The sequence below is a fragment of the Equus quagga genome, chromosome 12, assembly GCF_021613505.1.
Source record: "Equus quagga isolate Etosha38 chromosome 12, UCLA_HA_Equagga_1.0, whole genome shotgun sequence".
NCBI classification, from domain to species: Eukaryota; Metazoa; Chordata; class Mammalia; order Perissodactyla; family Equidae; genus Equus; species Equus quagga.
Window position 1 is genome coordinate 93249402 of NC_060278.1, and position 14462 is coordinate 93263863.

Below are 14462 nucleotides of genomic sequence, written 5' to 3' on the forward strand. Positions count from 1 at the left end.
TCTTTGTTAGCCAGCATTAAACTTTCATAATTGCTAATCACCTTTCCTACTGACTCCCAAGCCTGTAAAGCTGAGACTAGCAAGCAAGCATTCATACATGTATACATATGCTGAAAGGAACAATGGTCTCTTCCTCACTACCACGTTGCTTCAAATATTCTCTTATTCTTACCTACCATGAAGAATAGAAAAAGATGGTTTCTGAAGGTAGGATTTTGATTGCCAGTTCTCAACTAGGACCAAATCGAAGGAAACATTAACACATGGATGAAGAAAGCACAGGACTTTACTCTGACTATCGACAGGAAGAAGGGCTTAAACCATTCTTCATTATAGACTATTTTCAAGAAAAAACAAAGGAATTTAAAATAAAATTTCAATCTATTTCTTGGCACTGGTTAAAGAATGGGGGGTGAACACTAGTGTGAAAAAAAACCACTAATGGTTATCATCAAAATACTGACAACAGGTTTTTACTCTATCCTAATAAAAGGAAAACGGAGTAGCATTTCCAAAAGACACATCAAAGTGGAAGGAAACTGGAAAACCAGGATTTCTTTTTCTAAACAGAGATTGTGCATAAGCGTGATCATGTGTGTATAAACACTCAGTGTATACACATACACACAGATATAAACTAAATCTGCTTGCCAAATACACTTCCATAACAACCATCTGTTCTCAATTGCTTGGAATTTTCTCAAATTATCCTTCAAAGACGACCATTTTAATTCATTCACTTTCATGTCAAAGACTCATATAATTAAAATTTTTTTTTCTTAGAGAAAATTTCAAAAATTTTCAACCCAAGTCACACCTAATCTCAACAAACCACCTGATTTGCTTGTATTTAGCTAGCCATAAGGAGAGGCTCCAGTTAAGAAGCAAATCACTCTTCAAGTCACCAAGTATTTACTGAGCACCATGGAGGGCACACAAGTAGCAGCAAACAAGATGCCCAGTCTCAGGGGCTTACACTCAACTCAGGAAAAGCAAAAAGAAACATATTTTTCTTGGAAATGTCCCAGGGTAAATTCTAATTGGTGTGACAGTGACCACAAATTCAACAAGAATACAGAAAGCAAGAACAGCTTGGATGTCACAGAATAGGTGAGGTTTTAGTTGGGCCCTAAAGAATGGCAGCTCATAAGAAGGGAGCAAACAGGAAGGAAGGCCAAAATGAACCCAAAGGATGAAAGAACAAGTCTATGGAAACAGGCTGCATATTTGGAATACTAAGGAACCAGGCTCAGTAGAGCAAAAGCATTATACGGAATGAGGAGCAGAAATAAATGAGGGTGAAAAGGTTGTGTGTGGCCACATTTTTTTAAATATCAGGCAGGAGCTTTGCTCCAATATAGGAGTTAAGAAGTATTAACTCCCTTAGATTCTTGAGCAGAACACTGAGAAATGTCCCTAGCATTATGGGAACATTAGTCTGGTAATGGATTAGGAAGCACACAGACTTATAGCAGGGAATTACAAAAGTGCATACTGCAGTAAGTTGAACATTGGCCTCAGCACAATGGGTGGCAACAGAAACCAAGAGAAAACAAATACAGAAGACAATCTGAAGAAAGACACGGGCTGGGAAATGATGGTTATAGCCAATGAAGAAATAAGAAAAATCAAAACCATCCACCCAGGCACAGTGGATAGGAGCCTAAGCACTGAACCACACAGCTGGTACAAAGGTAGAGCAACACCAAACAGCAGCAAGTGACCTTTGCCAAGGGGTCTGTCTGCAGACAGGTGTAAGTGCCTACTTGACATGAGAGGGAGACGGATGACAGTGGGAAAAATATACTAACATAAAGAAATGGAGAAAACAAGAGCCTGAGAAAAAGGAAAAATATCTCATTCTCGTTTTTCTAATCCAGGGGTTAAAAATCATACCTGTTTATATAATGAGTTTTAGGAATATTTACTCATTATTCATAATTAAAGAAATATATGATAGGTTCAAGTGAGTGAGCTACTACCTAACATAAAGTGCTACCTACATTAGGTGAAAATAATTACGACAAAAAGTAACACTTGTTTTGCAAAGGCTTACAATCTGATTAAGGCAACAATCGAGAGTGATATTCAGAACAGTATAGTAGAGGCATTGACAAATCAGAATAGTCACGGGCTATGAACAAGTAGTGCAAGGGTTCCAGCTGACTCTTGACTTTGGGAATAAAAATACAACAGTCATAACACCACAAAACAGAGGCTGGAAAGTGCTGTAAGTTTTCATCTGAATAGTTCCTGGGAGTTAATGTAAATTTTACTTTATTGAAACTCTTTCATGACTGATACATAGAAAAAAAAAAAAAGATACAAGCCCTACCCTAAAGTAGCTCATAGCTTAGGAGAAGGAAACAAAAAACTGGCAGGTGTTTAAAGGACAATGACAAGAGTTAAACAGATGAGAGTGCTGGGGAGCACAGAGGAGGGGCACTCATCCCCAGCTCGGGGGGAGTAGGGAGCTTCCTAGGGGAGGTAACAACTGAGCTCAGCCTGCCAGGCAGAGGAAAAGGCCAGACAAAGCAAAGTACTGTCTGCAAACACACAGAGTGAGACATGGGAGAGCACGATGAGTTGAAGCCTCATACAAATTAAAATCCTTCTGTTCTAAAAGGCAAAATCATACAAACCACACAAATTGTAAGAAGCAAAAATTGAGAGAGCCTTGTAAAAATCCATACATTGTAAATGTACACAACTGTGAAAGTCTGTCTCTGTTCCAGGCACCAACATCAGTTTGACAAAGAATAAGAAAGCAAAAAATCACAGTCAGGATGGAAACTTATTTCCAGCACCTGCATCCCATAGCCCAGTCAGGGGACTGTCCTCTACACTCCAAAGCAGGGCTGTGTTAATATGCCAGTCTTGAGCTAGAATGAATCATGTGTAAAGATGTTTTTAGCAACTAACCAGTAGGTAACCAACGTTGAGCCTGCACTCTGGGGCTGGGACCCAGGGGCCAGCAGCCACATAACTGGGCTGAGCATGCTGCTAAGATACTGCAGAGAAATGCAGACAGGACTTTTTGGTGCCAACTCCACAACTTCTCTGCCCCAAGCTAAAGCTAGTAAGCAGGCAGACACCCACGCATCCAAAGGGCCTCAGGAGAGGGACATAAGCAAAATCCTCATAATGTTCAACTGATTTTCTGTGCCACTGGGCACTTTGAAGACTGCCTGGAATCCTAAACAAGATCCATGGCTTTCAAGCTTTGCATTAGCCCGGGAAATCTTTGTTCAAACCTCCCCAGGAAGCCCAATATGGAAAACAGATGCAACCAGAGCTGTTTTAGTTCTACAGCAGCTGGGGTTCTATGGAGCACTGATTTTGAAACCTGCTCAAATCCCCTCACAGGCTGTCTAGTCTGCCCTGCATGCTGGGCCAGGCCTGTGGCACAGAGGTCAGATCCACATGGTTGCCTTTGTGAACATCAAGGCCAAAAGCACACATCAGGTCCTTTTCCTGGCTTAAATTTAGTAACAATTTTTGAGGAATAAGTAATGCAAATTCAGATTCTATCTTATGTTTTATCATATATAAACTCTCTTTGCTGACCCTTAAAAGGATAAGAGCCTTGTTAAGATACATAAAATTTCCTGAATTTTTTCTGTCAGATCAGCTAATGCTACCCTTCAGCCACCAGAGGAGAAGTCATAACAACAACTGAAATATGGTTAACGACTTAGGCTCAATGGCTACTAGGAGAAAATAAAATCCCTTATAGTGTTTTAACTACCAAACCAACCATAAAATCTCCAAGGAAGGAAAACCCATTATAAAGCAATATAATCCTATCAACCTCATAGTAGTCTTGCAAGGGCTGTTCTTAACTATTTGCTTGAAAAGTACTGCAATGACAACACATCATATTATTATTCCTATTAAGTGTTATATTCATTAGCTGGATAACCTTTGGCAGAGAGACATGAAATCAACTCTGACATGCTAGTCACCGATCAACTGCTGCTATGACCTGGATCATTCTGTGCCTGTTTCTTGATTGTTCAAATAGGGACAATGACTCCTGCTCCCAGCTACTCTCCATGCAAACACAAAGCAAAAAGATTATGTGACATTATGTGAAAATGCTTTAAGTTGGAGGCAAGGTGGTTTAACCAGATAAAGTATTATCAGCTTCAATAAGCCACATTAGTGTCCAGGAGCAAAGGCAGGTATTTGTGCTGCTACTGCACATGCAGAGCATGAATTCTACCAAGTCAGCAACGGTGACTCCATAACAACAGACAGCCTGTGTCCCAGAAGGTGCTGCTGGCAATGATGCCCCTCCTACATGCACAGCCTGCTTCTTCTTTTGCTTCTAATTTCTTCTCTGTAAGCTCCTTGGCACAGACCTCCTCCTTTTTAACATTTACCACTCTTCCTTTCTAGCATCTGAGTACCAGGTCCTAATGCTATCCTCTTTCTCCCTGATATTGCTGCCAATGGAAATTTCTAAAACGCGAGCGCGGCCATCCTGCTTCTCTGCTTTAATTCATCAACACCCCCTAACCTTTGTTCCATCTACAGTATAAGGGCCACATACCTTAGCTAATAACAGAAGCCCCATATAATGTGACTCTTCCTACCACTCAGGGCACATCTCCCACTACTCCTCAAATCAGACCTCAACATCCAGCCAAGCTCGTCTATTTGTCATACCACAACCTGTGGTAGCATTTAGGCTGTGGGGCTTTAGTTCATGTTGGAAACACTGCTCCAAAAACTCTGACCTCCCTCCTGTCCTGTCCACTCCTTCTGTGTAGCCACTGTATCTAGCACATAGTTCTAAGGCTGCACTTACCACAATATTAGTATAGTCATAGGACCCTTCCCCTAGATTAAACTACTTTGAGGCAGGGACCATGCCTTCATACTGTCCTTGTATCCTAGGACCTGGCATTGCAGTGGACTCGCGATATATATTTGTTGAATCCAAGTTCCGACTGTAATTACTAGTTCATGTGATTTCTTTCACTGAACATCTATTTACTATGTATCAGACTTTTACATTCCAATGGGAGAGACAAAGAAATAAAATGAAATCAGAAATCAGGACACTGTTACAAGTTGTGGTAAGTGCTGTGAAAGAAACAAACAAGAAGTAAAGTAGCGAATCATCAGGATGAGGGGCAGGGATCTACTTTAAATGAAAGAATCAGGAAAGACTTCTCTGAGGAGATACCATTTTAGGTGAAACTTAAAAGACAGTGAACCAGTCATACAAAGCATGTGGTGAACAGCATTCCAGGTAAAAGGGACAATACAGGCAAAGGCCAGAAGTTGGGAGAAAACTGCTAATATAAGGCATTAGAAGACAGCAAGTCTTGGCTGGAGAGTAACAGAGGCAGGGAAAAGTCATTTACGTGAAAAATGGATTGGGTGAAATAGGGAGAGAGCGTGACGACAGAGGGTCCTGCTGGGCACAGTAAGGGGTTTGACCTTAGGAAGCATTTGAAGGTTCTAAGCAGCAGTTAAAATGATCTAACTTATGCTTTAGCAAAGAGTCACAGAACAACTCCGTCAAGTAGGCCAAAATGACTGCCTAGCCAAAGCCAGCAGCCCAATCCAAAGGCTGTACCTCCGCTTGCCAAGCCAGTGTAGAAGCAGAGAGGGCGGAGGTCCGGCCGGCTCCAAGAACGGCAATTGTTTCCCCATCATCATCCACTACTTTGAAGTCCAGGTCCTCGTTGTATTTTCTGCGCTTCACTTGCCGTCCTGAGCGACGTTTCTGCAGGGCAAACACACCAGTCAGAGAGCTGCCCTGTGAATCAAAGGTGAAAGCTTGTACAGGAATACTCTCTCCTACGCTCATTAACATGCAAAGGAGATCTTTATTCCTTTACAAAAGGAATCTTCCTTTAACACAACTCTTTTAAGAACTCAATTCACTCAAAATGGGATCTAGCTAAGGGAGGTGACCCAAAGTGCCAGGATCCACTAAAAAGAAATTACAGTCTCAGAATCCAGTGAGATGTGTGTTTTATTTTTTTTAAAGATTAGCACCTGAGCTAACAACTGTTGCCAATCTTCTTATTTATTTATTTTCCTCCCAAAGCCTCCTAGTACATAGCTGTATATTCTAGTTGTAATTGCCTCTGGTTATGCTATGTGGGACGCCACCTCAGCATGAACTGATGAGTGGTGCCACGTGCATGCCCAGGATCCAAATCGCTGTAACCCTGGGCCGCCGAAGTGGAGGGCGTGAACTCAGCCACTTGACCACGGGGCCGGCCCCTAGTGAGATGTGTTTTATTCATCAATGGCAGTGACTTTTCTCCTCCTTTCTGGAACTGGTTTCTATTCCAGTAAAACGGGGATGGGAGGTAAACTCTATCGTCTTTGAAGTCCCTTCCAAGACAGCTGGAAGCTCTGATTTTAGGACAATAACATGATGGTTGGTTTTTTTTGCCACATTCACAATACTTACCATGTACTCCTTAAAAACTAAATAATATCAATTTTATTAAGACTTACTTTGAGAATATCATAACAACCCTTGAAATGCAAGGAGACAACTTAAAGTGTGACAAAACAAGACTCGTGAGTCATCATCTAAGGACTCATCTATAATTAAATAGCTTGTGACCTTTTAGAGAGATGACATTCTACAACAAAGCAGCCCAATGGCTTTCCTCAAACAGAAAAACACATGGTTCATCTTTACGTACATTTGATACCCAAGCAGTAAAAAATCTCCTCAGAACCATTTACCAGCTAGCTCACTCTCAAATACTTAAACCTTAAAAAAATAAAAAGCCAAACCCCATCTCACTTAAGCATTCCCTTCATTTTTACTATGTCACCCCTATGATGTTTAATTTTATACAAAGGATTCCACATAAAAGCCTCTCCCCCAATCCCATATACAGATCACCATCCTAGCAACACAACCCCCTGCCAACTCCCATCAACCCAATGTGCTTGCTCCTCTGCCCAGTAGCCACTAGCCTGAGTTTGTAGGCAGTGAGGGGGTCTCTGCTCTGACTCCCCAGACACCACTGTTTATTACCACTTGACATTAGGAGCCGACACCTTCCTACAATGAAGATCACCTAGAAATCTGAGGGTCCAGATGAAATTTGAAGGTGCAATAAGTTGATCTTATTCTAAATGGTACCCTTGCAGGAGCACAGCCCAATTAAACTGCTGTGGATATCAGAGGAAACAGCACTTTCAAATATTAGAAATCATGTCCAAGAGAGGTTGCCTCAACTCAGGGAGAAAATTCCTACCAACGTCATGGGCACAGGTCGGCACATTTCAAGAAATCTCATTTGGGTGGGCAACTCCTTGTTTCCATGTTTGGTCAAATTTTCCTTACTATTTTGGCAAAATAAATACATCCCTGACTTTTATAGTATCTGAGATTATGAAAATGACCTTGTGCAGACTGGCCCAGCACTGGGAGCCCTAAATGCATTACCTACATGGCAAAACGGGCCCCTAAGCCTTACCTAGCTTGTCTCACAAATCCATTTTCCACATTCACTCTCTCTACAGCCTAATATCATGCTACTTTCCAAGAAGGAAGGAAACATCACTAAAAACTGGGAGATTACTACTATAAGGATCAGGATTGCTAGGGGAAAAGCCTGTGGCCTTTTGGTGCTCACCCACCAAAACAGTGAAAGCCCATCCCAGATCTGTGCACAAGGGATGTAGACTACAGGTAGGGAGAGAGGAGCAACAGGATCAGTGTCAGCAAGATCCCGTCCCGCAGCTGTAACCTTCACCAGGGCTCCCAGTCACAGCTGTACCTGGCTGTCTGCAGACTCAGTGGACTCCTCAGGACTCCGCAGGGATGGGTTCGGCAGGCCCTGATCCAGCTCTAAACTCTCCACTGTGGTTTCACTTTTCCTTTTTCCTTTCTTCTTTTTCTCCACTGGGGTTGGTCCTTGCTCCTTGCTACAAGGAGAAATTCAGAATTAAAACTGTTGGGCAGCTTTTAAAACTAAGATTTCTCATGTGATCAAAGTTATATCACATTCTGGAATTCCTGGACAAGGGTAGGCTTTAATGGAGAATCTACAAGAGTTTCTTCCCAGAAATATACAGAGATATGGGAAGAAGTATCTACATGGATGCAGAACCCACTTTTTTTACACCCCTCTCATGACTACTATGGCTATGATTAATGTGATAAAATAATATGAACATCTCCCAAAACCTTTCAGTTTATATAAATGTCTTCTCTTGGAAGTTTAATTGCTTTGCAGATATTGAGAATCATCAAATTTCAATCTGTCTTTAAGTTACATGGGAAGACACATCTCCCTAATCTGTCATAATCCTCTCTTGAGAATACTCTATGTATAAGACTCAGAGCAAGTACTACAACTCAAAAATGAAGACAACACTGTCCCTACCCTTGAGGAGGTTACAATTATGAAAATCCTACAGACCACCTACAGCCACAGTCCAAGGTGGTAGATGAATGCTTCCTGAGAAAGGTGGAGCTGGGCAAAGTCCATCCATCCTGCAGGGCTCTGCTAAGATGGCAAGCTTTCCTCTAAAAAGCCTTTCCTGACCCTCCTAACTGATAAAGTCTCTTTTTTCCACACTCCCAAAGCTCCTTAACTGTGCTTTGCTTAACGTACTCAAATCTGATCTTTCACCAAAATTAGTCATTAACTATGACACACAGTGCCTGGATTCTCTGTAGTTTCTCCATAAACATTTGCCAAATGGATGAATATTTTATACTTCTGTGATCTCTTACCAAACTCTAAGTTCCTAGAGGACAGTATTACTTGATTCAGTTTTGTATTCCTCATACTGAGTACTTTTATGCCATATATAGTAAGTATTCAATAAATATTTATTGAATAGGTAGATGGATGCATCAACAGATGGGTAAGATTACTGTCGTTGGGGAGATTTGGGAAAACGCATTTGAGTAGATATATACATAGGATTTTGACAGACAGAAGATAGGAATAACAATAATAACAACAGTTCTTATATAACACTTACTATATGCAAGCACAGTTCTCTAAGTCCTGCTCTTCAGAATAATCTTACAAGGCAGACAGTATTGCCATTTTATCAAGAAGCACAGTGAGGTTCAGCCATATTTCCAGCGTTAACACAGCTAGTCAATGGTGGAGAAAAGATTTCAACCCAGGCATGCTCTTAACCACCATGGTATTCTTGGGGAATGGAAGCGTGTTAAGGACACATTTAATAAGACAGTGTGTGGTTAATATGACACGATAAGTGAAGAGAAGCACTACATGATGAAGCTGGAAAGAAACCAGGGGTACACCAGGCTAGAGAGAGAGTTTAGAGTTCATTCTGTGTGAAAAGGGCCATAACAGCAAGCCTAGGAAAGAGGGAATGAAGACAGGGTAGATATAGCCAGTGAAAACTCAAAGGTGAAAATCATTTCAAAGATCTAGAGCAAGTAGAACCACTAAGTCTTGGCAAGTGACAGAATGTGGAGGATGAGGAAAGAGTCAAAATTATTGGTATTTTCCATCAGGTAAGTTTTTGGAAAGCGTGGGGCAAGAGAGGGAAACCAATGGCCTTGTTTAGAGAAGGGAGATTTAGCATGATGAAGCTGTGGCAGGAATACCAACCAGTGTTGACTGTTGAATCAGCCTGCCTCTCTGGAAAATCCTTCACCCCTCCCATATCCCCAAGCAGGTCAGCACAAACTTAACCTACCCTCGATTCCTCAGGCTGAAGACTGGCTTGCCTACCTATCAAGTTTACATGGGAAGACATCAGAAAAGTTCTTCCTGAAAATTATTTTGGTTCAACCCAAAGAAATGAAACTCAAGGGGTCCTGCCATTTTAGAGGATTATACATTTTAACAAGAGACTTGAATTCTCAAGCAGGGGAAAAAGGCAAAATTTCTTCTACTTCTAATCAGTTCAGGACAAGAGACTCAGGGGAAACAGTTCTCAAAGATGGTAAAATTTCATAGGAATATTTATCTCATGTTATGTGGCTTATCACTAAGAAAAGTGTACAGCAATTTATATTGTACAAAGCACTTATGTGTTCCATGTCTCATTTAATTGTTCCAACCCTAGTCCCACGAAGGAGCCAAGGCAGATAAGCCTCATACTCCAGATGAAGAAACAGGTTTAAAAGCAGCAAAGGCCCCAAAGTCAGCAGCAGAGCAGAAGCCCACACTCGGCTCATCTGACTTACAGCCTGTTGCTTTTTACACCATATCATGTTTCCTCTTTTTGTTTTTTAAACCTGTCTCCCTTTTGATAAATGTAAAAACTTCAAACCTCCTTTAATGTTATTTGAATCTCAAAATAATGACAAAAGAATGAGTAACAAAACATTGCAAAGACCCAAATATAGGAAAAAATTCACAAATCAATGGTTGTTGATGTTTTTTTTTTATGGATCTCTTAACAAAAGAAGGTTTGTGTTTAATTTTTTGGACACAAATTTAAAGACAGCTGATTAACATACCAAAAGTCACCATAATAATCACATGCTCGGAGCCCCATTTAATTTTATAAAATTTTAAATCCTTCCTCCCAACATCTGAAATCAATTTCATCTATCTACTAAATATAAGTTCACTGTATTAGAAAATTTTATATATGTTTAACCCTCATTTAAATATATGATAATATATATTTAATATTTAATATATATTTACTCTTCATTGAAATATATATATGATAGAAATACGTGCTTCATTGTGAAATATCATACTCAAAAACAAACCAAAATCAAGCCACAATTAAGGAACAGAACCTCAAAATATGAAAGTTTCTATAAGACTTGTATATATTTGCATTCCATGTTTTCAGAAACACACTATATAATGAAAGTAAGGAGCAGCCCTAGTGAGGCACTACCAAAGTCAAACCTAGGGCACTGCTAGATTTTCCTACCTAGAAGCTGAGGGGAGGGTAGAGTGGAGGGAACAACTTCTCAAATATATGTCAGTAAAATAGGAAAATGACTGGTGAAGCCTGCTTCCTTATTTGGGAGTAAATAAGAAGACATTCTATCTGCAAAGTCTTCAAAGTTATTTTCTGGAGGTTACCTTTGGCAAAAGAATCAATTCTGAGTTCCAAAAATTCTTCCTGGAGCTCTTCTGATAAAGACAAATAACAGGAAGAAAAGATTCCTTGTAAGTTTATAAATGGGACATCAAGAAAATATGACCTGAATTCATCCTCCTGGAAGACTAGTTGAAATGTGCTTTCCCCCACTTTGGAGTAAGTTTTGAAAATGTTATGCTTGAGTGTTTTATCAAATCAAGACATTTTAATCTCCAAATTACTCTATCTATAGATAGATTTGGTCCACGAATGCTTGTTTGCTCCTTGAAGTTCCAGGTTCTTCAGAAATAGTGGTCAAATAATATGCAACAAAACTATGTATGAATACACTCTTTGATCCAGCAATTCCATTATAGGAGTATACTCTAAAGATACACTTCCAGGGGCTGGCCCCATGGCTGAGTGGTTAAGTTCACGCGCTCCGCTGCAGGAGGCCCAGTGTTTCGTTGGTTCGAATCCTGGGCGTGGACATGGCACCGCTCATCAAACCACGCTGAGGCAGCGTCCCACATGCCACAACTAGAAGGACCCACAACCAAGAATATAGAACCATGTAGCAGGGGGCTTTGGGGAGAAAAAGGAGAAAAATAAAATCTTAAAAAAAAAAAAAAGACATTTCCAACAATATGAAAATACATAAGTATGAGATTATTCACTGCAGCATTATTCAGTAATTGCAAAATAATGAAAGCTACCTAAACGTCAAACATAAGTGACTGAATAAATTAGGATACATACAATGGAGTACTATGCAGCTTTAACAACAATTAAGAAAGAATTCCATGAACTGATATGAAAAGACTTCTAAGATACATAGTTAAGTGAAAAAAGCAAAGAGCAAAAGAGTATCATATGCCACTTTTTGTGAAAGAATAAACGGAAAATAAGAAAATATGCATATATATATTTATATTACAAAAAGAAACAAAGGAAGGATAAATCAAAAAACAATGATTATCCACAAGGGATAGGTGGAGAGAACCAGGTGGAAGGGATACATACAAGAGGGGAGTGACACATCTCTGAATACAGCTTTCTACATAAATTTAACTTCTGGAAGCATGTTAAAATTCTACATAATAAAAAATTTAAAAACTAAAGATGAAAACAAGCTGACACAAATGAATCAAAGTGTGTTTCAAACAAATAACAATCACATTGAACAGAGGAAAAAATCTCAGTTTATGAACACAGTAATAGACTGTATACTCTCAGCTTTTAGGAGAAGTGGGGAGAATAAATCCTGAACTCTTTTGGTAGGTATATAGGTGAAGCAATTCTGAAACCGTATTAGATGTGGTACAGGATTAAGCAAATGAGTAAATGTGTTGATGTTAGTAGCTGGGGTTCTCACTGAGGAAGAGGGAAGATGTAAATAGGACATGCTGTAAAGCGAAGAAGATGTGGTATGAATCTAAATTGGTGGCATCAGTGTGAACGCATGTTTTATTTTTAAGCACATGTATGAACAGGCATGCAAATGTGCATATATATTATGAATATATTGTGTATGTGCAGATATGTGCATGTACATATATGTATATGTGCACTTGTGTGTATTTTCCCCCAGCTTTGACAACTGAAAGAGCCAAAAAGCAAAGATGCACACACCTAGCCCCCAGATCTTGGTTTCTAATACCAGGTTCCTCAGAGAAATGGCTGATTACAAGACTAAGGTACGGGAGATACAAGATGAGACTGAAAAACATCCTGCTAAGTCAGAAAGTAAGGGACTTGGCAAAAAAACAAAAGGCAGCATGCTGAAAAGATATAGGAGTCAGCTTAAAGAGCTCTCACTGGTCAAAACTGAGACGATCTGAGCACCAAAGTAACCGAGGACAGTAATGAATCATAAGTTGTTGAAAACAATAGGAATCTATACCAATGAGATAAATAGATAAAATATGAATAAATAATGGAGAAGGGAAGGCTCTTGCTTACTTTACAATCCAAATGGTAGATGGGGTAGAGTTGGAAAATCATTCTGTAACCACTGCATAAAAGATGAGTACAGTCCAGAATCATCAAGGAAGTCTAAATTCTAGGGAGAAGAACTTGAAGAGAAGCAGGATATTTGTATGATCTTAAAACATCTCCCCACAGATTGTTTATTAGTTGCAAGTGAACAAAAGCGGTAACTAGACAATGGTTATTATATAAGAAAAGGGCCTTAATCTTAGGAAAGACACACTGGAGTATTTAGGGATAAAAAGCCATGATATATGCAACTTACTCTCAGATCGTTCAGGAAAAAACATATAAATATATATAAATAGAAGTTATTTTGATATATACCTATTCCATGGCTGGAGTGGATACTATGTGTGTTCCTCCTTTTGCTGATAAACAAGATCGATCCCCTAGACTACAAGAGTGGCCAGGAGGTCAGGCCAGGCTATGGTTTCCTTTCACCACAGTGATTGGTCCAGGGATGGACACATGACCCAGCCAGGCCCATTTAGGAGTCCCTTCCTTAAAAAGAAAAATTAATTTTTGGCAGTAGTGAGAAGGAAAACGAATCTCTTTCCTCCTAGGTCATAAGGCTGTTAAACTGTGAGCTGCACACAGCCACAATTCAACCTCATGAAGAAAAGCAGTTGCAAAGGAGGGAGCTGACACCCAGACAGGTGCAGGGAAGGGTTGGAGACAAAGATCTGGTGGAATCCTCAACTATACCTCCTGGTTCTGATTCCTTAAAAGCCAATGAACCTCCTTGTTATCTTTTTTAACTTAAGTTGGGTTTATGTCACTTGTAAACAAGAGAGTTCTGAATAATACAATTGCCCAATACTCTCACCATGTAATGGCACCTGACGCTGGATCAAAGCACTCTTATTTTTATAATCCAAAGTCTAACTTGATTTTACAATAAAACATATAACCACTTTAAAGAAAGCACCTACCATGTATTTATGACATGCAAGAAACTTCCAATCTATAAACTATACCATCCACGCAGGACAACTATCAGTTATAACCAACAATAGTTTATTAGTAGGCCTCATCCCCAAAGTTCCCTCTTCCTGTATTTACACAGCTCCATCAGCCAAGAAGATTTTATCTATCTTTGCTTTCTGCAGTTTGTATTAGGAAAGTAAGTAATTTTTTCGCCTTCCAAATAGGAAATTACATTATAGTATTAAAGCACTCGATACACAGACTTTCTCTCCAGTTCTCAACCCCCAGGTTTCTTCACTAGAACTGAGAGTTAGAAACTGAGTGCTGGATCTGAGTATGAGGAGAAAGATCTGAGTATGTGTCACAACACTATGCTACTACGAGTCTTTTGTTACTCTGCCCCCATGGATTCTAGGTATTGAAAATTTTTATCTAACAAACAAACTGCATTATTTCAAAATGACTTACCTTCCTATTTTAAAATTAAACCTTATAAAATGTCCATCAAAGTC

At 39.7% G+C, this 14462-nt stretch overlaps 1 protein-coding gene across 3 annotated transcripts in view; it reads right to left on the minus strand.

Moving 5' to 3' along the window:
- CHD6 (chromodomain helicase DNA binding protein 6) overlaps positions 1–14462 on the minus strand; it is a 200717-nt gene that overhangs the window by 106915 nt on the left and 79340 nt on the right. For all 3 annotated transcript variants that reach the window (XM_046678724.1, XM_046678722.1, XM_046678723.1), the window contains exons 4-5: positions 7770–7917; positions 5591–5740 (exon numbers count right to left, since the gene is read on the minus strand). In XM_046678724.1, coding sequence (XP_046534680.1) covers positions 5591–5740; positions 7770–7917 — 298 coding nt within the window. The remainder of the gene's footprint in view (positions 1–5590; positions 5741–7769; positions 7918–14462) is intronic.